This window comes from Pituophis catenifer, unplaced genomic scaffold (genome assembly GCF_029215685.1).
Source record: "Pituophis catenifer annectens isolate HBS135680 unplaced genomic scaffold, rPitCat1.0.hap2 SCAF_1, whole genome shotgun sequence".
In the NCBI taxonomy this organism is placed as follows: Eukaryota; Metazoa; Chordata; class Lepidosauria; order Squamata; family Colubridae; genus Pituophis; species Pituophis catenifer.
This window is the reverse complement of record NW_027256881.1, coordinates 162,166,640-162,191,185: the sequence shown is the minus strand read 5'-3', so window position 1 is coordinate 162,191,185 and position 24,546 is coordinate 162,166,640. Positions and strand designations below refer to the sequence as shown.

Sequence of the window (24,546 nt, the reverse complement as noted above, 5' to 3'; positions counted from 1 at the left end):
TCTTTATTTTGAAGCTGATTTGATTTGTATACATGTTTTAACTTGAACACATTGAATTATTGTAGGTTTTATTGCATACCGCCCAGAAAGTCTATTGGGTGGTTTAAAATGTTAAATAAATACATAAATGGAATCCAGGCCAGCCAACCGGGAGTTTTAATTCTAACTTATACTGACAGCAACCGGCTGCTTTATATAGTATCCTCTGAGCTTTTGGAGGAAATGTAAAATATCTCTAAAGCTTTAGGTTTAGCTGCATCAGTTAAGAATAACTGACTCCTGCAGGCCATAATGAAAAGCACCAGGAGTCAAGGACACTTTCCTGCAGATAAGTAGAAGGAAAATTGGCCCAAAAAATAATAGAGGAAAATGTTTGTTTATTTTGACTTTTTTGAGGGCCAGCATGAGATCAAGGGCTATCTCTTTTTTATTTTGCAAGTTGCTTTTAGAAATAATGGTCAAATAGCAGGATAGAAATCTAGTCAAGCAAGAATTATTGGTTTTAATTAAAAAAAAATACATTCACACTGGTTTCTAACTATAACAAAGCAACTGACTAGATGATAAACACATTATCTCTTAGGTATTCTAACATAATCATAGAATCAATGGGCTGGAAGGGACCTTGGAAGCCTTCTAGTCCAACGTCCTTCCAAAGGCTGGCGTGCTTTTTTAATCCTGAACAAATGGCTGTCAATTCTTTTCTTGAAAACCTCCAGGATGGAGCATCCACAACCCACAACTGTACTATTGATTAATTGTTCTCACTGTCAGGAAATTTCTCCTTAACTCCAGCCCCTCAAATATTGGAATGCAGCTTTCATGTCACCCCTAATCCTTCTCTTCATTAGGCTAGACATACCTAGTTTCATTAACCGTTCATCATATGGTTTAGCCTTCAAATCTCTTACCATCTTTGTTGCTCTTCTCTTCATTCTTTCTGTCATCTCAGTGTTATAGTGTGGTAATCAGAACTGGATGCAGTATTTTAAGTGTGTCCTTACAGTGTGGTACCACCAGTTCTTGTGATCTTGATATCATCTGTCTGTAAATGCAACCTAGGACTGCATTGGCATTTTGGGGAGCTGCAGCACACCACTGGCTCATACTTAAGTGATGGGCCACTAGGACACCAAGATTCCCCTAACAGATACTACTCTTGAACCAGGCACTGCCTATGCTATACCTCTGTGTTTGGTTTTTCCTGCCTAAGTACAGGACCTTACTTTTCACACCACTAACTGCATCTTGTTGGCTAGGGCTCAATGCTCAAAAATCCTCCTGAATCTTGAGTCTATCTTCCAACGGTTAGCAATCCCCCTACCCCCGCCCCCAGCTTGGTGTCATCTGCAAATTTGATGAGTTCCCCTTTTATCCCCTCTTCTAGATCATTTATGAAGATGTTGAAAAGCACTAGATCCAAGACAAGATCTTGAGATAACTGAATGCATTGCATGCTTCCACATGCTTCATGTGGATATAATTCCATTGACGATTACATACTAAGTGCAGTTGGTCAAGTAACTGTGAATTCATCTGGTAGTGGTAATATCTATCCCACATTGTTCTATCTTACCAAGAAGTAAGCTGTGATCTAATTTGTCAAATGCTTTACTGAAGTCCAAGTAAACTATATCCAGTGTTTTGCTGATCTGCTAATTTAGACACTTTTTTTTTTTTTGCTTTAATTTATATGCCGCCCTTCTCTGGAGACTCAGGGCGGCTTACAATGCGTTAAGCAATAGCCTTCATACTTTTGTATATTTATACAAAGTCAGTTTATTGCCCCAACAATCTGGGTCCTCATTTCACCTACCTTTGAAAGGATGGAAGGCTGAGTCAACCTTGAGCCTGGTGAGATTTGAACTTGCAGTAATTGCAAGCAGCAGATGTTAATAACAGTGCTTTAGTCCACTGTACTACAGGCTCTTCACTTTATCAATAGCAGCAATACGGTTTTTCTGGCATAATTTTTAACAAACCCATGCTGGCTTATATTTGATTGCCTTATTCATTTCTAGGTGTTCACAAATCTACTGCATATTCATTTCTCAAAGATAAATATAAAGGTAAAGATCAATTTAAATCACCTTTTAAAAAAGAGGACCATACGGGAACAGGAGAGGAGAGAAATTAATTCTTCCAGGACAGGTTGAAATAGGGGAGTTATACACTAGCATTAATATCCTTTGTGTGTGCACTTGCAGTCAATAGCAGTCAGGAGTTCTTGTCAGCTGATTCATGAGACCAAAGAGACCATGAGTCCAGAGAGTTCTTCTCCCTTGTTTCTTCAGTCTCAGAGACACAGATGGTTGGAGGAGCTCCATGTTCTTTCCATGGGCAGAAGTTCTCTGCAGCTGTGGCTCTTCTGGTGGATATAGGGGGCCTTGAAACGACACACACTCTGTAACCTCCTAGTTGTCCTTGGCTGATCTCAGAAAAAAAAAGAGAGGTTTTCAAGTTCCAGGGTAACTCTGATAAATATATTTGTCCTCTACTGTTTAAAATGCATGTATCCAGAGAATTTGCAGTTTTGGTTTTTTTCTTGGTTTTTTTAAGTTGTAAAACAAAAACAAAAAGCGGTAAAACCAAAAGCAAACATAGCAGATAAGTCCAATCTAAAAAACAACAAACAGAGGAAACTGGAAAAGCATCTTCAACCTGATGAGTGAAGTCTGTGTAAAGAAAAACTTAGCCAGGCAATCAGAAGTGAAAATGGCTTCCTGAGGATAACTTCCTACAATTTAGCCTTGGTCACAGAGAAGATCTTCCCCTATGTTTGCATCTTGCACAGCTGTCTCTTGTCTAATATTGGGACACCAAAATTTAGGGATTTTGACAGCAAGATTTAGGGATTAGGCACATTAGGCACATTAATGTGGGAAGAGAGAACAATCACCCAAACTTTGCACTGTGATTATAAACAAACTGAACTGGTAATCAGTGTAGTTACTCTCAAAGAAAATCCCTAGCCAGAATGTTTCAGTATTCCTGCCACTGGACACCCAGACTCAAAACTAAATCCAGGAGTAGGGACCAAACAGCAAATATTAATCAGTGCTGCATCATGTGCACTCTCTTTCATTTAATTCAAGACCCCAACAAGATATTTAGATATCTGTTCCTATACTTAGATGCTTACAGGTTAAGATCTTTTTCAGAGATAATTTTCATCATATTAATTTGGTTTCTAGATGTTGTTTGGCTTCTAAACTCTTGCTGTTATTTAGATATTGTGTTCTATGAAACCTGTATTAGCTATATTTTTGTTTTAAAATGAAATGTTATTTAAACTGTTCATGTATTTTTATTATAAACTGTAAAATTTGCTTAACTCTAACTAAATGAACCAGCTTATCGGACTTGTATTGTCATGAGGATTTCCAACTTTTATTCTGTATCTATATTTTGAATATTTCTGCAGAGAGTATTGTCTCCTGCTTCATTTTACTGTTAATCCATCTTTTTTCTGCAAAAATAGTGTACTAATTAAGAACATAAGAATTTAAAGCAGTTGCTTCTATATTAGACCTTCTATATTAGACCTGTACCTTCTACAGTTTAACTATCTGTTGTGTAAAGAAGTACTTTTCTTTTTACCCCATGAACTACCCTGCATTTAGTTTCACTCATTAAGTTATTGAATGAGATTGTCTGAGATATGAGCCATGCAATGTGTTTTGTGCAAGACTGTGCTTGAAAAAGATCCAGAAAGTGCAGCTGGTTCAGGGATCAGTGCTTCTTCATAGACATTCTGGCTGCTGGTCAATCTAGAGACTGCTGGTGTTAACCTTGGACTCACTAACATTTCTAAAACACATTTGATCTGCATGTAATATTTATCCATATTTTGCCTGGGCTTAGCATATTGTGCAATTTGGAACAACCTTTAACTTGGCTTCTTTATGGTTTAAATGATGTGATTGTGGCTTCTTCTTTCAGTCCTAGACTATTTCATCCATCTTAAAAAATGAGTTTTATGGTTTAGTTGCAAAGCAATTAATTCTTACAGCCATTTATTCATTGCTCCTGAAGACTTTTTTTTTTACTCTTTTCATAAAAAGTAAGTTTTTTTCTCATAGCATGTGTAATAATTATTTTCAGTAGCTAGTATTTTACATAGTGGTTAGAAGAAATGGTTCAATTTCTACCACAGCTTCAAGATTTTGTGTGTGTGTGTGTGTGTGTTTGTGTGTGTGTGAACCAAAATGATTAGAAAGCTAGAACAGTTCCTTAAAGGGAAAGACTACAATTATTGTAGCAATTCATAGAAATATTATTATTTATAAAGTAATATGTATAAATTTCTATTAAATATTGGGGATTGATATATCTATATGATCTGAGTGTGCATTGTTTGTTCTTAAGCAATGTTAATGTTTTAAATATTTTATAAATGTTTTACACAAGTTATAAAATGCAGAGTATGGAGAACTATTTTTTCTTGCCAATTTTAGTATTTTGTCCCATCAATAGCTCTTCCTCCAGCACATTAACCTACATTTTGGTACAATTTAAACAAGACAGGATCTTCATACATTATCTGTCAATGTTTGTGGGCCAATTCTAAATAAGACAGAGTAATTCAGTCAATCCTGTTATATAGGTTTTCTGCATTTGCTTACGTAGGATTATACAATGTATATAATACCATACAGGAATTATCTAGAGAATATTTAAAAATGTTGAAACTGTAATCTGGTGAGAAGCAATCCTTTTTCAAAATGTGCCATGTCAGAACAGTACATATCTTATTAGGAAATAAAATTGAGAAATAAAATCCAGATATTTACTAACGTTCCAAAATGCTAAGTAATAATCTGAAATATTTGCAACCAAGTAATACTTTTTCTTAGTAGATTATATTTCTTTAAATATTTGCTTGTTCCCAGGCCTAGACATTTCCTGACTTTTGTTAAGTTGATGGACTCAGTGTCTAATTGAGAAAGGATATGAGCACACCAGATGTCATGGTGTAAGTCACATGAAGGAAGTCTACTGTTTTGATGTTTATAAGCTCCATATGCTAGTTGTTTGTACTTTGATAAGAGCATTTTTGGTACACAGAACAAACCACAAGATTCACTGCATACTGCTGTACAAAATTTATTTTTGTGTGTCAGAAAGTACTGAAAAGGCAAGAAGGAGATTGTGTTGTATACCAATCAGCGTGACTTGTTGTTTAATACTTTTAATTTAACTGAAAAACTAAGCCCAAATATTTTTAGAGTTAAATACATGGCACATAGAGGATAGATACATTAAAATATGTTAAATTACAAAATTTGTTAAAAAGTTTACTATTTGTATAATTATTTGTGAATAATATCACAAATTTGTGATTTGTGATATTTGTGAATCATACAATTATGATACATATAATACGAAATAGAATATGCCTAATATGGCCAAATTCTTCATTATGCTTATTTGGTTTCATCAAGGAGGAAAATTTTATGATTTCCCAGGGACACTTTTCAAACATTGCAAAAAATTGCCCTAAGATTGCAGAACTGAAAAACACAACATTTTAGCCTCAGCTACTGGTGACTGCATCTCCCTCACCAGGAAGCACATGATGGCAATGGGAAGATCCTTCTGGCCAGAGTAGGAAGAGTTGCAGAGTTCTTCCTTCCTACCAGAAATAACATTTGGAACCAAACTAGGTGGTTACATATTCCACCCTTCTCAAAATAAGTATGAGGATGATCTCTCTCTCTCTTTCTCTCATTTGGGCACAGCAATTTAATCAGTTTATGTTTTCAACAGTTTCTTTATAAACTGAGTGGATGAGTAAATTGTCTTGCCTTTGATGCTTCCTCCTCAAGAATATTCCCATTAGCTACTGAGATCTAAGCTTTGTAGACAGGATCCCCCCCCCCCAGAATGGTGGGTAAGATTTATTAGTGTCCATGTGGCTCCAAACAATCATTGTTCCAACCATTTCTGTTAATCCAAGTGACTGGAGGAATAGAGTTAACATCAACAGAATTCTTAATCTATTCAAAGTTACACAACACAAAATAGGAGCACTTTAAAGTGCCTAGTTTAGAACGATGCCTTCCACAGTAGATAACTAGTTGATGACAATTAATCTAGGCTCTCAAGCATATTGATAAAAAGCCTAGAGAGAGGGAGAGATATGGGAACTCATCATCCCAATCTTGGAATGAATTTGGATGCCGAATTTAAACACATGCTAAATGTAAGATGTATACATTCAAAATATTTTACAGAATTAGGAAAAATAAGTTTCCATTGTTTTGTATAACTATATTTTCATTTCTGTTTTAACTTTATCTGGCTGGAGTGCATATGTATGATCTAACATTAACTTTTATTTTATCTACTAATGCCTTTCAATGCAAAGGCAAGATATACTGTATTTACCAGAAAGATGACATTTTTTCCTGCTAATAAATAGCAGGAAAATTTGCTAAGAAGTACCTACTATGCTCTCTGGAACAGCATCCCCCTGGAGATCTGTATAACCCCCACCCTAACCTGCCTCCAAGTGAGACCTGAACACCTGGCTCTTTTCCTAGGCCTTGGTTTAGGATATTTGGTGGGCCTCCAAGTTTGGGAGTAATATTGGTTCCTTCAAGGTGCAACTTTGTTCTTTTCTAATGTAATGTTATTATCAGCTTGCTTTTTATTGTTGTGAAGCTGCTCAGAATCATCTTGAAGTCTGGCAAAAGAAAGAAGGGGAGGGAGGGGAGGGGAGGGAGGGAGAGAGACAGAAAGAAAAGTCCATGAAATCATGCTCAGTGCTTCCTTCCCTTTGTTGCTGAAAAAAAGGAAGAATAAAGGAACATTGTGTTGAAAGCAAGCAAATATGAGAGAGGTACAAATAACCAAGTGTCAAAAGATCGGGAGAAGCTATGTTTCAAGAGCATGAAAGTGAACAAGTTAGATTCGCCCTCCAGAAATAGAGAGTGATTGTTAGCAATGGCAAGCTGCTGCTGTCTATTGAAGTTCTTCAGTAAACTAAGGATTCAGGAAAATCAAAATCTTCCATCAAGTGGAAAGTCTCCATGGAGGCAGAGACTTGTCACTACTGATATTTACAGAGACAATGTATGTAGAAGCTTCAAGCATACATACTTCAGAGTAAGAGGCATATAATTCAATTCATATTATTATCGAAAAGCATACTGTATATAGTTTGGGTCTAGTTCAGTCCAGAAATGTTTCTCTTTCCTTACCTAAGTATATATAGCGAAATTAAATTATGAGTTACACAATGAAAGAAAAAGCTTTAAGCATAATCTTTATATCCAGTAATTCCTCCGAGTCATAAAATAGATCTTTAAAATTTACATTTAATTTTAAATCTTTAAAAATTAAAATATGGGCAGCTGTATCCCTGTGTTGAATCTTCAGTTGTGCTCACTTGCTCAGAAGAAAGTGTTTTAGTGAGAGAGTTTTAAAATGAGACAAATCCATACAGGATAGGACTATGCAGAGGTGTTCACATAGTATCAAAAATACTCCATCCTATTTACACATGTGTATGATTTAATAAGAGAAAGTGGAGTTTGCATATGCAGGAGTGTGGTACTGTTTTTGTCATTCCCTTCCTTTGCAGACATTACTAGGACTATCAGCATCTATGAACTACCTAATCACTTATTAATAAATAATAAGTGAATTACCTAGTTACTTACCTCCTGAACCACAGGCGACATACAACACTGGTGGCACACAGCGCAATTAGTGGCAAAAAAAGCTTTTCCCCTCCTGACCATGTCTGTAGTTTTCCTGATTACATCTGATCAACTGGGTGACAAAGAATATTGCAGGTTATCTAGCAGAGCTCTTCTGAGCTCCTTGTGATAGCTAATTGTATCCCAGGGCTTCAAAAATCTGAGCTTTGCTAATAAGATTTGTTGATACCAAAGTAGTGATATCTGTTTATATTTGTCTCAAGATTGCTCTAATAAATAAATAAAATAAATAAATAACTTTTTTTTGAAAAACCTTTATTAACACTTAAAATCCAAAAATACAAGTTTAAATACCTCTATAACAAAAATACATCTGTAATAATTATACAATTCAACGTCTTTCTGACAGTACTTAATTCTTAACTTTCTTCATCTATTCCCATATGTTCCTACTTAATCAACATATTTAATCACATTTTATATCTTATTTTGTTCTATACATTCCTTATTTTTAATTTCTATCCATTGATACCAATTATCCCAAGTGAAGTAATATTCCAAGTCTTCCTTATTGTTTAATTCTAAAATAAGTTTGTCCATTTCTGCACATTTGAAAATTTTCTGGATTATTGCACAGTCTGTTGGAATAGTGGACATTTTCCAAGCTTGCGCAAGTATGATTCTAGCTGCTGTAGTTATATGAATAATTAAATATTTTATCATTTTAGGATAATTTTCTTTAATAATCCCCAGAAGAAACAGTTCAGGTTTAAATTCTATTTTATAGTGTGTAATTTCTTTTAGCCATTTTTGTATTTTAATCCAGAATTTTTTAACTTCTGGGCAAAGCCACCATACATGGAAGTAGGTGCCTTTTGCTTGATTGCATTTCCAGCAATTAGGTTTTAAGTTGGGGTATATTTTTGCGAGTCTTGTTGGGGCTAAGTGCCACTGATAGAACATTTTATACTGGTTCTCTTTATATGCAACGGATTTTGTTAATGTATAGTTTTTCTCCCATATTTTTTCCCATTCTTCTAACTCAATGTTGTGCCCAATATTTTTTGCCCATGCTATCATTGGTCCCTTTACAATTTCTTCTTCTAAGTCAAAATTTAATAAATAGTTATATATTTTAGATAATAATTTCTCTTCCGGGCCTGTCAATAATTTATCTAATTGTGTAAATTTCGGTTCAAATCCAAATTCCTCTAAATCTTTTCTGTATCTAGATTGCAATTGAAGATATGGCCACCAATCTATGGTTATTCCCTATTCCTTTAATTCTTGGTTAGTTTTTAATCTTCCTCCATTGTCCAAAATTTCATTGTATTTTACCATTTTACCAATATCTAATGTGTTGGGATAGATGAATGCCTCCATAGTGGATAACCAGCCTGGTATTTTGAGATAATGTTTCTTCCTAATTCCCTCCCAAGTCTGTATCAGTGAATCTCGAATTGCATGTCTATAAAAATATGAATGTGAATGTTTTTTATTTTCGGTGTTCCATATGAAGGCATGCCACCCCGTCTGAAGATCATGTCCTTCCAATTTTAAAATTCTCCTATTCTTTAAATTAATCCATTCCCTAACCCAGACCAAACTCACTGCTTTGTAATAAGTTTCCCACACAGGGAGTCCAAAGCCACCTCTGCTTCTTCTATCCTGAAGTGAGATTATTTTTATCCTCGCCTTTTTTCCTGCCCATACAAACTTCATAATCATTTTGTTTAACTCTTTAAAAAACTTTTTATCTAATTTTATAGGAATTGTTTGGAATAAATAGAGTAGTTTTGGTAAGATATTCATTTTAATTGTTGCGATTTTCCCTAGTGACAACTATAATTTCCCCCATCTTTCTAAGTCTTTCCCTATTTGTTGTATTAATTTTGTATAATTATCCTTTTTTAATGCTGAACATTTTGCTCTTAACCAAATACCTAAATATTTCACTTTTTTTACGGTTTGAAGTCCCATTCTTTCCTCGAGTTCTCCTTTTTGTTTTTCCGTTAAACTAACAGAAAACTTAACTCTTAACTAGCATTTTAGTTTTTCCTTTATTAATTTTAAGGCCTGCAACTTCCCCATATTTCTCTATCTCTTGCAGTAGAATTGGTCCAGATTCCAATGGGTCTTCTATAACAAATACCATATCATCTGCAAATGCCTGCACTTTAAATTCTTCCTGTTTAATTTTGGTTCCTTTTATTTCCATTTTCTGTCTAATTCTCTGTAATAATATCTCAAGGGTCAGGATAAAAAGCAGACATAGGACAACCCTGTCTAACTCCTTTTGTTATCTTAAATGAATTTGTAATCTCCCCGTTTATTATTACCCTTGTCTTTTGCTTGGAATAGATCGATTCAATCATCATTTCAACTTTATCTCCAAATTTCATGGCTTTAATTTGTCGAATCATAAATTCCCAATTTACATTATCGAAGGCTTTTTATGCATCCAGAAAGACAAGGGCAACTTGTCTCTCTGGATGTGCCTCATAATATTCCATTATATTAATCACTATTCTGGTATTGTTTCTAATTTGTCTCTTTGGAAGAAATCCATTTTGATCTATGTGTATCTTATCATTTAGTATTTTTTTAACCGTTCCGCCATAATGTTCATAAATATTTTGTAATCCGAATTTAAGAGTGAGTATTTAAGAGTAAAATAAATAACTTTATTGTCATTGTACCAACGAAATTCACTTAACACGCAAAGACCAGGTCCAACACACATAACAATCCCCAAACACACCCACCACAATTCCCCACCCCTAAACCACCCAAGCATCCATACAACAGACCAAGTAATACTGTCCAACAGCTCACTGAAGGTGGCCCTAAGTGCATCCATTTTTGATATTGTGACTGTGCAGACCTTTGAAGTGCTGCTTTATTTTGAAGCCATTTCTCCTTGAAGGGCAGAATTAGAGTGGCTTAACCTCCTGGATCTGGCTGCTAAACAGGCTTCTGTGCAGCACCTATTTCCACCAGACTAAATCAGCCCTTCACATCTCATCTGTCTCACAGATGAAATGTTGAGAGGTGTTGTGGGGGCAGTGGTTAGTTTTCTGGCTGTGCAAATTAGATTTATCTCAGGATATGCACATTCAACTTTTTAATGTTTTTATCTGTTTCTTGTCAAGTAGATATTACAGGTCATCCTCCACTTACAACAGTATGCTTAGTGTCTTTTTGAAGTTACAACAGCACTGAAAAAAGTGACTTATGACCATTTTTCAAATGGCTTATGACTGTTGCAGTATCCCCATGGCCATGTGATTTACATTCAGATGCTTGACAATTAGTTCATATTTATGATGAATGCAGTGTCCTGGGATCATGTGACTCCCTTTTGTGACCTTTTGACAAGCAAAGTCAATGGGGAAGCCAGATTAATTTAACAACCATGTTACTAATTTAACAGTTGCAGTAATTCACTTAACAACTGTGGCAAGAAAAGTCATAAAATGAGGCAAAACTCACTTACAAAATTCTCACTTCTCATTTCTCACAAATTTTGCAACATAAATTTTGGGCTCAATTGTGGTCATAGGTTGAGGACTACCTGTATTTGTACTCTGACATTTAAATCTATTCCTGTTTCAGTTGTATTTTTAATTGTTTTACCTATTGTCAGTTTTATTGAACTTTTGAATTTGTCTTATGTTTTTCAGGGAGGAAAGTCCTATACTGGACCATGTGCAGGGAGAGACTGCAGTGGGGGCTGTGAATGTTTTCCAGAAAAAGGAGGTCGTGTGAGTACCAGCATCTTGTTGAATGAAAAATCCTATTGTTTTACTGAATGAAGGTTTTTTAATCACTGAAATCGGAATATTTGGTATAGGAGTCTGGAATTAAATATTAATGGGTAGGGTTAAAATATAGATGAACCAATTCCAGACATGCAAATTAACAACTTCTTGGGAGAAAACAAAATAATTTGGAGCTGGACTTTCACACCTCTGTAAATACTCATTTATCAGAAAGGGTCTGATTTATTTACAAGGGTCACTACTGCCTTTTCTTTTTTTAAATCCTGGGAGGATAAATTTATTTTGAAATAAAGACTGGTCCAACTCATCAGAAGGGCTTTAAACTATAATTGAGGGGGGAGGATGATCAATCTTTAGAACACAAAATCAATCATAAAACCCAAGAAAACAAATCAAACAATGAGGTAGGGAGTGATAAGAAAAAAAGAAAAACTCAAACAACAATTAGGAGAGGCAGGCATCATACCCATGGACAGGCATAAAAGACTTAAATGCTTATATACAAATGCTCAAAGCTTGGGGAACAAACAGGGTGAACTAGAAGCAATATTACACAAGGGTAGGTACGACATAGTTGCCATTACAAAAACCTGGTGGGACAAAACCCATGACTGGAATGTACTGATGGATGGATACAAATTGTTCAAAAGAAACAGATCAACAAAAAGAGGAGGTGGAGTTGCATTATATGTGAGAGGTCACTACATAGCTACAGAAATGCACATGATCAAAGATAAAACCCCTCCAGAATGTACATGGGTCAATATAAAAAAAGGGGGGGAGTGACATTGCCATAGGTGTATATTATAGGCCACCAAACCAATCAGAAAAAATAGATGAACTCTTTGCCAATCAGTTAACAAATGTATTTGGGAAGCATACCACAGTAGTAATGGGAGACTTTAACTATTCAGATATCAACTGGGAGACCAACTCTGCAGGGAATGAGAGATCAAATAGATTCCTAACCAACCTAGCTGACAACTTTATTATCCAAAAGGTAGAGGAGGGAACTAGAAGTAAAGCTATACTGGACCTAATTCTTACTAATAGACAAGAGGTGATAGAGGGAGTTGGATGAAAGTGATACTGGAATTCAATATAATGCAAACACAAGCAATAGAAAATAATCAAACCAGCGCCTTAAAGTTTAAAAGAGCTGATTTTAACAAACTCAGAGAGACCCTAGGAAAGATTCCATGAATGAAAATCCTAAAGAGGAAAACAACTTGAGAAACATGGGAAACTCTGAAAAATGGAATCATAAAAGCCCAGTCCAGTGCAATATTGAAAAAGAAAAACAAGAAATTCAAGAAAAAACCGGGGGGTGAAATCCAGCAGATTCTGACAGGTTCTGGAAAAGCGGTAGCAGAAATTTTGAGTAGTTCAAAGAACCGGCAAATACCACCTCTGGCTGGCCCCAGAGTGGGATGGGAATGGAGATTTTACAATATCCTTCCCCTGGAGTGAGGTAGGAATGGGGATTTTGCAGTATCCTTCCCCTGGAGTGGGATGGGAATGGAGAATTTGCAGTATCCTTCCCCTGGCATGCCCACCAAGCCACATCCACAGAACCAGTAGTAAAAAAAAGTGGATTTCACCACTGGAAGAAACCATCATGGCTGCACAACAAACTCTCTGACAAACTGAAAGACAAAAAGGATAACCATAGAAAATAAAAAGAGGGACACATAATTAAGGCTGATTATCAGTAGATAGCCAGACCATGCAAAAATTAAGTCAGGAAAGCAAAGGCTCAGAATGAACTAAGTCAAATATAATTTTAAAAAGTTTCTTTCAACATATTAATAACAAGAAAAAAAGTCAAAGAAACAGTAGGTCCACTAAAGAGAGAAGATGGCAAGGAAGTAACAGGCACTAGGGAGAAAGCAGAGCTGCTTAACTCATTCTTTGCATCAGTCTTCACGCAAAAAGAAAATATAGCCCAACGTACCAAAAAAGCTACTGTAAAAGACAAACCAGAAACAAAAATTAAAATAAGGAAGAAAATGGTAAGAAAACACCTATCTGACCTTGATAAATATAAATCACAGGATCTGACAGATTATCGTATTTTTCGGAGTATAAGACACTCCAGACTATAAGACGCACCTCCTTTTTTTGGTGAGGAAAACAAGAAAAAGAAATTTGCCTCTGCCTCCCAGCAATTTTGCCTCGTTGCAGCAAACCACAAACAGCCTGCTTTACTTTCATTTTTGTTTTCAGCATAGATTGATTAGCACAAGAAAAAAAACCCTGCTCCCAGCAATTTACCTCCTTGCAGCAAGCAGCAGAGGCCCAAGCAGCAATAGGCAATGGCAATCCCTGCAGCCTGAAATAGCTGAGAGTTGGGAGGCCGATGCAACGGACAATCAACTTGTGCTAATTAGGCTGTGCTGAAGCTGAAATGGTCTGTTTCTTTTTGCTGCTTGTTACAAGGAGGTAAATTGCTGGGAGGGAGAGGCCAAAGGGTGGGGGCCAGTGGGTGGGTGGAGCTACATTCGGTGTATAAGACACACCCAAATTTTCACCCCCTTTTAGGGGGGAAAAAGGTGCATCTTATACTCTGAGAAATACAGTACATCCCAGAGTTCTGAAGGAGCTGGCAGATGTTATCTCAGAACCACTGTACCAAATCTTTCAAAAATCCTGGAACACAGGGGAAGTACCTGGGGATTAGAAAAGGGCTGATGTGGTTCTCATCTTCAAGAAAGGGGAAAAAAACAGACCCAAGAAACTACAGACCAATCAGTCTAACATCAATACCTGGGAAGATCCTGGAAAAACAGATCTGCGAGCAATTGGAAGCAAATAAAGTTATAACTAGAGCTGAGTTAGAGAGGAACTATCTTATTTGGGTTTTGGAAATCTAGTTATTGAACTTCGATATTGTTAAATTTTAAATGCCATATATCATATATTTTTAGACTGTTATTTCTGTAACTGTTTTATCTTTTTCTTTTTTCTTTTTTTAAAGGCCTTCGGGCTATTCAATAAAAGAAAAAATCGTAAAAACTAGTAGCCAGCACAGGTTTGTTAAAAACAAATCATGCCAAACCAATCTTATTTCATTCTTTGATAAAATCACTAAATTAGCAGGTCAGCGAAATGCTGTGAACATAGTATACTTAGATTTCAGTAAGGCATTTGACAAAGTAGAACACAAGTACATAAGTACACAATAACATAAGTATCTTAAAAGGCAAGAATCTCAATGGGAACCAAAGTGTAATCTGTGAGCCCATTGGAGTCCATGGACCTCATGTTTCCACCATCTATATTAATGACCTTGGCTGGCAGGAGTGCCCACATAGGGGGCTTCCTGCTTGTCAGAATGATGAAAGCAATATGGGAACACAAGGAGAAATATTTCCTTTTTACTATATGCATGAAATCCCACAATGCGTATTCAGAAGAGGAAAGTCTCACAATGATACTTGTGTTTTTCTGACAACCCTAGGTTTCTTACTCCAGATACTGTCAGTTTTGGGCAGCTACCAGTCTATGTAGGGAACAGAGATTCTCACAATATTAGAATGTGTCAACTGAACTGGCTCATGCCAATTATGAGTCCTTGCTTTGCTTTGCTTTTTCTATAAATATTAGTTTTCAATATACAGTATAGTGACTCATACTCATATATATACACTGGAAATAGAGTTTTTTCATTAATTTAATAATATTTATATGTCCTTATTGTCAAATAAAAATCTGAGTATTTGTTGAAGAAATCATGTGACCATATTATCAAATACAGTTATTTATTACAGTGTGACCTTATTCACTTTTAATAAAATAAATAAATATAACAATTATGCATGATGATGATTATGAAAATGATGATATCCATTCAATCATGTCTGACTCTTAGCAAATCTATGGGCCAGGTCCTCCTGTCTTGCACTACCTTTTTGAATTTTTCTATGCTCAGGCTGATGTCAGTTTTGATGATGTCCCTCCACTATGTTCTTTGATGGCCATGTAATGAAAGAAAAAAATAAAGTTCTAATAGAATTAGTTTTTATTATCAGAAGGTCCATTGTTATTTTTAGAAATCTATCTGGAGCATGTTTCTTGACCAAAAGTCAGTTTAGCTGTTGAATATCATTACATGGAGAATCTAACACACACACAAAACTGCTTTGTTCTTAAAAATAAATAAGAGTTTCCTATCAGAACATTTAAACATTCTCATTAAAGAGAAACAATCTTAATCAGGAAGAAACATTTCAGTGTCACTTTCCTAATGAATAAATAATACAATGAATGAGGTCATTAGAGGTACTGGCATTATAAAGCAAGTCAGACAATTTTCAGATGTTACCCTATTTTTGAAATCATTGTCCTGTTCTTATTCTAAAACTATTAAATAAAGCATTCTGGGGCTTTGAGAATATAATTTTTGAAAAGTTTAATGTATGATATAAATGTTGAAATTCTTCAAACTCGCACTTGCTATGTATGTTGATATTTGTAGATCTTTTATAGATGCCTTTTAATGTTGCTTGATTCCTTTTATGTTTGTTTGTTTGTTTATTCATCTACTACAAAGAGCAAGGTATTCCCTTTATAGGAAAATAAATCAGTTGATTGAGGGAAAAATATAATTTGTGTGATTTATTACAAAGTTGTGGGAAGTTTAAGAAATAATAGAAACCCTTTTAAAATACTTTTTGAATTATTAGGTTATATATCTCTTCTTTCAACAATATTTATGTGAGAAAAACTTTCATCTTCCATATCAGGATGCAGAGATCTAACTGATTCAGGAAAACTTTATAAACTTAATTTCCCCAAATCTGTGCACATTTTGATGGAACACAATCTGTAGCCTCTGATCATCCCAGGTTTTAGTTTCTGAAGCCCCAAAGGAAATGGGGAGGGGGAATGAGCTGAGATCACAGATGTTGGGGGGTGGAAAAGGAAGCCCTTCCTGATAGCATTTGGCAAGAAAGGAAATACAAGAGCAGATATGTTTTGTTTTGTTTGTGGGTGGAGTATAACTCAGTTCTTTAGTGTTTCAACTTATTCAATATCATTGGCTTCCTTCTGTCTGAAATTTATCCCCTGAAAACTCCAGTAGTGGGATTCACTTATCAAGTCATTTCAGGTCCAGGTCACAATCTACATAATTATGGAGCCATGCCAGTTCAGATGATACCAACATGCTGACATAATACCAGATATAATTGTCTCAAAGGACACTATACATAGGATTGCACGAATAGATTGATTTATCAATATGTATTGCTTCTTAAATTGTTTATAATTGGGATTAATTTGTTCAGAAAATCTCTTTTCTGTGTGTTTAGGGGGGTTGGTAGGCAGAAGCAGAATAAATATCTGTCAAGGGAGACAGTTATATGATTTTGGGAATTGTACAAAACAGTAGTGGGTGGGTGGGTGTCTATCTTCTTCCCATGGGCATTGAGATGCTTGAGGTTCAGACAAACTGAATAAGGATACTTAAACATTTGAATGGTTTCTTCACAACTGTTTCTTTGAGGACAATCTAAGAGGAAACACAACCTCTGGTGGCATGGACTGCCATCCCATTTCTGTTTGTGTGTACAGTACATAACTGTACTGTACACGCAAACAACCATCTGTATTGTAAATACAGCAAATCAACCATCTGTATTGTACCATATATATTGCACCCCTAATTTATTTTAGGAAATAAGAATTGATTAGGATTGTTGATTCTATTTATCTTAATCACTCCATTCCACCAATTTCCTGGATGACAGAGAGTTGATGAACATGAGATGATTGGAGCATAGATTAGACGGGTAAATCTGATCAAATTTATTAATTCATTTATCAAATTTAAGCACTGCCCATCTTATTGACTTAATGACTCTTGGCAATGTACAACTATGTCTCAAACCTATGTAACCATAGTAATTCTGTATGCAAAAAATGATATTGTGGTTTACAGACAACACTGCTTCAGAATACAGTTAGAGATTATTTGGAATAGCAAAAATTTGGATACAGCTCTTGGCAATGACCTTTTGAAATTATTTGCGTTTTCCAAGGCACTTTATTTTCAAGTTGTTATCAAGTACTCCAGTATGAACACTGTGTTAGAGCCTTCTTTATAAGTCATTTTATTATTCTTTTTATATAATATTAATTTTTATCTATAGACCCTGTATTTCCATGGATCCAGATTTTATTTATTTATTTATTTATTTTATTTTATTCAATTTGTATACCGCCCTTCTCCTAGTGGACTCAGGGTGGGGCACAGCCAGAACTAAAACACATACCAATACAAAATTTAAAATTTTTAAAAGAATTACATGACTTTGGCCCAAAATTTAAAACATTCAAATTAAAACCCATTGACAATTTAAAAAGCTAAAAAAGATTTCACAAGCACATTCTTTTTTTTGCTTAAAAAAAAAAGACATGTATTAGTTTCAGTATTGCTGTAAAAGAGGGCAGAAAAGCAAAGAACATTGCAAGAAGGGTAAACGTTGAATAAAAATAAAAATGCATCAAATATCCATCAAATACAAACCTAACCCTAAACCTTTTTCACTGAATTCCTCCATCCAGTTCTATCCAATTCTCCAGCCAAATTGTTCTTTCCAACTTTTTCTTGGCAAAGTTACTGTTCAGAATTCTCTGCATTCCCTAATTGTATTCCTCTGATTGTCATCTCATCTGTAATCAAAGAGGACCTAGGAGAAATAATTTGAGGAACGTCAGAATCTGCTTCATTTTCTGTATTTACTCGGTTAGTACATACAACCTCAGTAGATTAACATTTTTATGTAGAATCACAGAATTATGGAGTTGGAAGGTACCATCATCTATATACCAACCATCTGCAATGTGCAGGAAAACCAATTAAAACTATCCGCAAATGGTAGCAGTTCAACCTCTTCTTACGAACTTCCAGAATGGAGAATCTGCAAGCTCTGTACCGGATTAATTCTATGGTTGTACAGATGTTACTATTAGGTAATTTCCCCTATATTTAAATGAAATCTAATAGCTGCAACCTATACCCAATATTTTTGGTCTCTGGTTTTAAGGCAGCAGAAAAAATCCCTCACCTTCTTCCCTACAACATCTTTTAATGTATTTGAATAATGACATTGCCATGGATAAATGCCTTATTCTCAAATGAAAGAGACATATGCTCATAGAGTACTAAGGGTTAATTTATTCTTCCCTAATGTATTCCTCTGTAACCACTCCTACCTCCTAATCCCGCCTCAATGATATAAAAGGGGATGCACACTCCTCCTACTTGCTTCTATCTACAATCACTCAGTGAATATAGAATGCCTTCTGTAAATAAACATTACTTTGTTTGAATAATACAATTCTGAATTCTTTATTAAGTCCGATCCTCGAATTACGGCAACAATCTGGTAGCAGAGGATGGTTGGCTGACTCAATAAGAAAAAGACATGCCAAAGAAAGAAAACTTCAGAAACAAAAGAGAAAGACCCAACACCAGGGCATACAACAAAGAAATGGAAACAGATCAAGAAATGATCGATGAATCTACAACTATAATGGCAAGAGAATCTGAAGACTTCACTACAGACAACGAAGAGGTAATCGATGAACAAGAAGCGAGCGAGACAGAAAACAGCACACTCAGATCAGAAATATTAAGACTGCTAAAAAGCCAAAAAGACGACAAAAATCTCATCGCGAACCTCCAAGACATCATAAAAGATAGCGGAGCAGCGAGAGAAAATCACATCAACGCACCAGAATCTAAAGACCACAAAATGGTAAGCGAATTACCTATAGATGAGAGTGTAACTAAAAGAAAGACTAACGGTCCCACGCAAAATTTTGAATGGCAGCCATCTTGGTTTTGTCAGCCCAGCAAAATGGCCGACTCAGAACCAATCAGAAAGCAGAGTTCAAAATGGCTGGCGCGAAAAGCTCTACACAGCATAAAAAACAAAAAAGAAAAATTCTATTCATCAGAAGAATCTGATACTGACACCGAAGAAACACCAACCGAACTACAAATCGAAACAGCTATGAAAACACTTTTTGCAACTTTCGGTCCAGATTTAAAAATATCGAAGAAATCAACGAAAATACCAAAGCCAGCCGATCAAACAGAAAAGAAAAGACAAACGGTACAATCCAAAGGCAAAGATGCAGAAGCAAGCAAGCAAGCGTTTCGACATCCATCCACTTCAACCCGAACGACAAGAACATTAACGCCTGAACCCAGAGAGCCTTGCAAGTACTCGCCCACGCCGCAAACGCTTCCGGGAGCCAGAGGCCTCAACCAAGACGACCACGATGAAAAGAAGCAAGCCCCGATCATCACCTGGACACCCAAAGTCGAACCGGAGAGCGAATCATCGGAGGAGGAGCACTACGAGGGAGCTACGGCGACGAGAACCTCTTCTGACAGCTTCAGGAACGAAATGAACAACGCGCATGCGCAAATACGCCCAGAAGAATACAGAGACAATAAAGAACAGAGAGAACCATTCAGACTAATTGCGAGTATACCTACACCATTCTGCAACTATCAACATGTACAAGATCATGGACAGCCTCCAGTTGTAAGTAATGCAACAAATAACATTGGAAACTTGCCTAATGATTTTCCAAAACTGAGAATAGACGGTATTAATTTGCAGGAATGGAGTCAACAACTCCAGGTTGTTTTCTTAAAAGAGAATTTATTATTTTTTATAACTAACCCTCCTAAAAAACCATGGACCCTAAAATTGGACTGCCTACACCACAGAGCATTTTATTTACTAATATCTAGTATATCACCTGCTATCTATTATAGTATTAAGCACAATCTAACTGTCTCAGAAATAATTCATTGTATGTTTAAACTGTTTCATAGTGAAAGTGTGGCAACCACAACTAGAATGTCTAAAAACTTTTTCTCAGCCAGGATAAAACCTGGAACTACTATAAGTGAACATTTATTATCACTAAACAAAATTAGAGCAGAACTTCATTTAAGTGGAGAAATAATATCTGATCAAACAATGAAAAGTGTTATCATTAATTCATTAGACCCATCATGGGACAATTACATATCACATTTGGATACAATCAATTTAGGATATCTATCTATAGAGAGTTTGTCAAATAGATTAATAGCTGAAGATAATTTGAGAAGAAACCGCTACAGTACATACAAATAACACAGACAAACCAAAAGGGTAGTATTCCAAGACAGGTATCAAGAATCAATTGAGTGTTATAATTGTGGTTCCAAGGAACATTATAGAAGAGACTGTCCCAAACCTCCTAGAGAAAGACAAAGACATGACACTAGAAACAGATACCACGACAGGCAATCATCTATTGACAGATACAGACACAGAAACTCACCAAACTTTAGAGAACATAGAGGGGGCAGAGATAACTCAAGAGATAGGAAATCTGGATCATTATATGGGTTAGACAAGTACACTATAACCAAAAACCAAGAATCAAAGAATAATGCCTGGCTCATTGATTCCGGGGCAACAAATCACACAACACATGATAAGAAAATATTATCTTCCTTCGTAGAAGATAAATTTGTAATTAAAGTAGCTAATCAAGAAGAAGTCCAAGTCATTGGAAGAGGAAATGTAGAATTACCCAGTCTAGGGAAAATAGAGGGAGTCCTATTAATACCCAAAATACCTCACAACATTCTTAGTGCAATAAAGCTAAGCAGGGACTCTAACATAAATATAATATTCTCAAAGGGAAAAGTAACTCTAGAGAAAAACAAAATAAACATAGGTAATATAATTACCAAAGGAGATTTACCATATTTAATCACAGAGGAAAGATGGCTACACAATATTGATTCAAACATGGAAAATGACAATAGCATAGAGAATGAAAATGACAATGACAGTGACAGTGACAATGAGGAACACGAACCAGAACATAATGATGAAACCTTATCTATCAGTAATACACATACTAACAAAAGACCAATAATTGGAAAACCAATCCATGATGAATGTGCACATATATTACACAGAAAATTAGGACATGCCAGTTTTCCTGTAATACAAAAAATGATTGAACATGCTGAAGGTGTTAAAATAAAAGACTGTAAAAATTACTTGGAATGCTCAGTATGTAAGTCCTCAAAGCTCAGAATCAAGCCCAGACCCAAAAAGGCAACAAGAACATCAAATCATATTTTTAACCTGGTTCATATGGATCTAGTTGGCCCATTAACTCCATCAATTACATACAAAAAACAATACTTTCTTACTATTGTAGATGACTATAGTCGTTATGGCTTTGTCTACACCTTAAAACACAAAGATGAAACATTTCAAAAGTTTAAAGAATTTTATAAATGTGTAGAAACACAACACAACATAAAAATAAAACAGATTATGACAGACAGAGGATCTGAATTCATGTCAAAGGATTTCTCCCAATGGCTAAAGGCTAAAGGGATGTTACATTTCACCTCTAGTCCTTTCTCTGCTTTTCAAAATGGAGTAGCAGAACGAAGAAACACTACAAACCATGATTAGATGTACATTAGAAGATGCTGGTTTAGGCAAACATTTCTGGTCAGAAGCACTATTATATTCCAATTATACCCTTAATAGACTTTGGTCTAGTGTCATAAATAAAACACCATACGAATTGATGTATAATAAAAAACCCAAGATAGCCCACATGCATGTATTTGGAGTTACTGCAGATGTACATATACCGAAACAATTGAGACGTAAGGGAGATAATGTATCTAGGAGGCTCAGATTCATGGGCTATGAAACAGGCACAAAAGGATATAGATTTATTGACAATAATAACAAATTCATAATTTCTAGGACAGCTGTATTTCACGAACAGGCCAATTGGTCTAAGATACATCTTAATGAGATACTTCCAACAGCAAGACCAGATACTAAGACACAAAATAAAACAGAAAGAGAAGGACAAAACTACAGTACACAAATGGGCAACACCAAAACATGGATGGGAAATTGTCCCAAAATCAAAACAGACTCATTAACACAAAAGGAAGCAAGATATTTACATGATAACGACAGCAGACCACAAAGAACAATTAGATGTAACAGGAATCAAGTACCAAAAAGATATAAGGATTACATAATGCATATAAATAATGATACATCAACACCTAATACATATGAAGATGTATTGAAACTTCCCACAGAAGAAAGAAAGAAATGGGAACTAGCCATGGCCAAAGAAATGGACAGTTTACGAGAACTCAAAGTATTCACTCCAACGCCAGCTCCAAAAGATAAAACAATTATAGGCACTAGGTGGATATTTAAAATTAAGAATTTAGAAGGGGTAACACTTTATATAAAGCAAGGCTGGTTGCACAGGGGTTTGCCCAAAGATATCCTGAGGATTATACCGACACATATTCTCCCACTGTAAGAACTGAAAGTGTTAAGACAGCTTTAGTAATAGCCTCAGCCCTTAATCTTGAAGTCTTTCAATACGATATACAAACCGCATACCTACATGCAAAACTCGATAAGGAAATATATGTAAGAGCTCCTCATAGTCAGAACACAAATAGAAATGAAACATGGTTACTAAACAAAAGTTTGTATGGATTAAAGCAATCCGGTAAACGTTGGTATGAATGTTTGGTCAACGTACTCAAAACTATGAACTTCAATGCCACAACTGCAGACAATTGTTTCTTTGTTAGAAGAGATGGTGATTCATTAGAATTTGTGTTAATTTACGTGGATGACATTTTGTATATTGGTAAACATAAAGATAAGAGAGATACATTTGTAACAAAATTAGAAGAACATTTCTCATTGAAATCATTGGGGAAAGTGAATAAATATCTTGGAGTACAGATTAGTAAAACTAAAAAAGGATTTAAGTTGTCCCAGAAGGACAAAATTATTGAACTCTTGAATAGATGCAATATGAATGATGCAAAACCTTGTGATACCCCAATGCATGCTGACTTTCTAAAGAATATGAATGAATCATCCCCTGAGTTTAATGATAATACACTTTACAGATCAGTTATTGGTTCCCTTTTATATATTGCTAATTGGACCAGGCCCAATATTGCTCTACCCCTCAATTTGTTGTCCAGATATGTCAGTAAGCCTTTGATTTATCATTGGGAAGCTATTAAAAGAGTGTTAAGGTATTTGAAACACAGCTTAGATTTTTGCCTATTATTAGAGCCCAACAATGTTAATGAGCCTATTCTCACTTGTTACGCTGATGCTGACTGGGCAGGCGACACTAAAAGCAGGAAGAGTACTTCCGGCTATATATTCTTTCTTAACAATTGTCCAGTCTACTGGTATACTGGGAAACAAGATCTAGTAGCTACATCAACTACTGAGGCAGAGTATATATGCTTGTCAAAAGCCTCTAATAATCTCATATGGTTCAATGATCTATTAACCAATGTTTGGAAAAGTCCTTCACTACCATTTATTATACATGAAGACAACAAAGCTGCTATAGAGATATCCAGAGCAGATGCCGTTGGTCAGAGATCTAGGCATATAGATATCAAATACAAACATGTAAGACAATTATCTCAAAATGGATTTATTAAAGCTATTCACTGTGAAACCACAGAACAAATAGCTGATATATTGACTAAACCTTTACAAACAAAACAACATAAATATTTAACTTCAAAACTGCATGTTTTATATTGTCCTGAATCTGAATCTGTATGTAATTATTGCTGTATGTCGAATCGGCATTTAGAGGGGGATTTGTCATGGATAAATGCCTTATTCTCAAATGAAAGAGACATATGCTCATAGAGTACTAAGGGTTAATTTATTCTTCCTTCCCTAATGTATTCCTCTGTAACCACTCCTACCTCCTAATCCCGCCTCAATGATATAAAAGGGGATGCACACTCCTCCTACTTGCTTCTATCTACAATCACTCAGTGAATATAGAATGCCTTCTGTAAATAAACATTACTTTGTTTGAATAATATAATTCTGAATTCTTTATTGAGTCCGATCCTCGAATTATGGCAACAGACATCATGTTTCCACTCAAGCTTTTTTCAGTAGCCTAAAACATCCCCAATTCTTTCAAACTGACCTCATAGGGAGTGTCCTCATGTGTCT

At 35.5% G+C, this 24,546-nt stretch overlaps 1 protein-coding gene across 1 annotated transcript in view; it reads left to right on the top strand.

Annotated features, from left to right (window-relative positions):
- COL4A2 (collagen type IV alpha 2 chain) overlaps positions 1 to 24,546 on the top strand; it is a 226,075-nt gene that overhangs the window by 55,100 nt on the left and 146,429 nt on the right. The window contains exon 4 of the mRNA XM_070933134.1: positions 11,351 to 11,431. Within this exon, the coding sequence (XP_070789235.1) occupies positions 11,351 to 11,431 (81 nt within the window). The remainder of the gene's footprint in view (positions 1 to 11,350; positions 11,432 to 24,546) is intronic.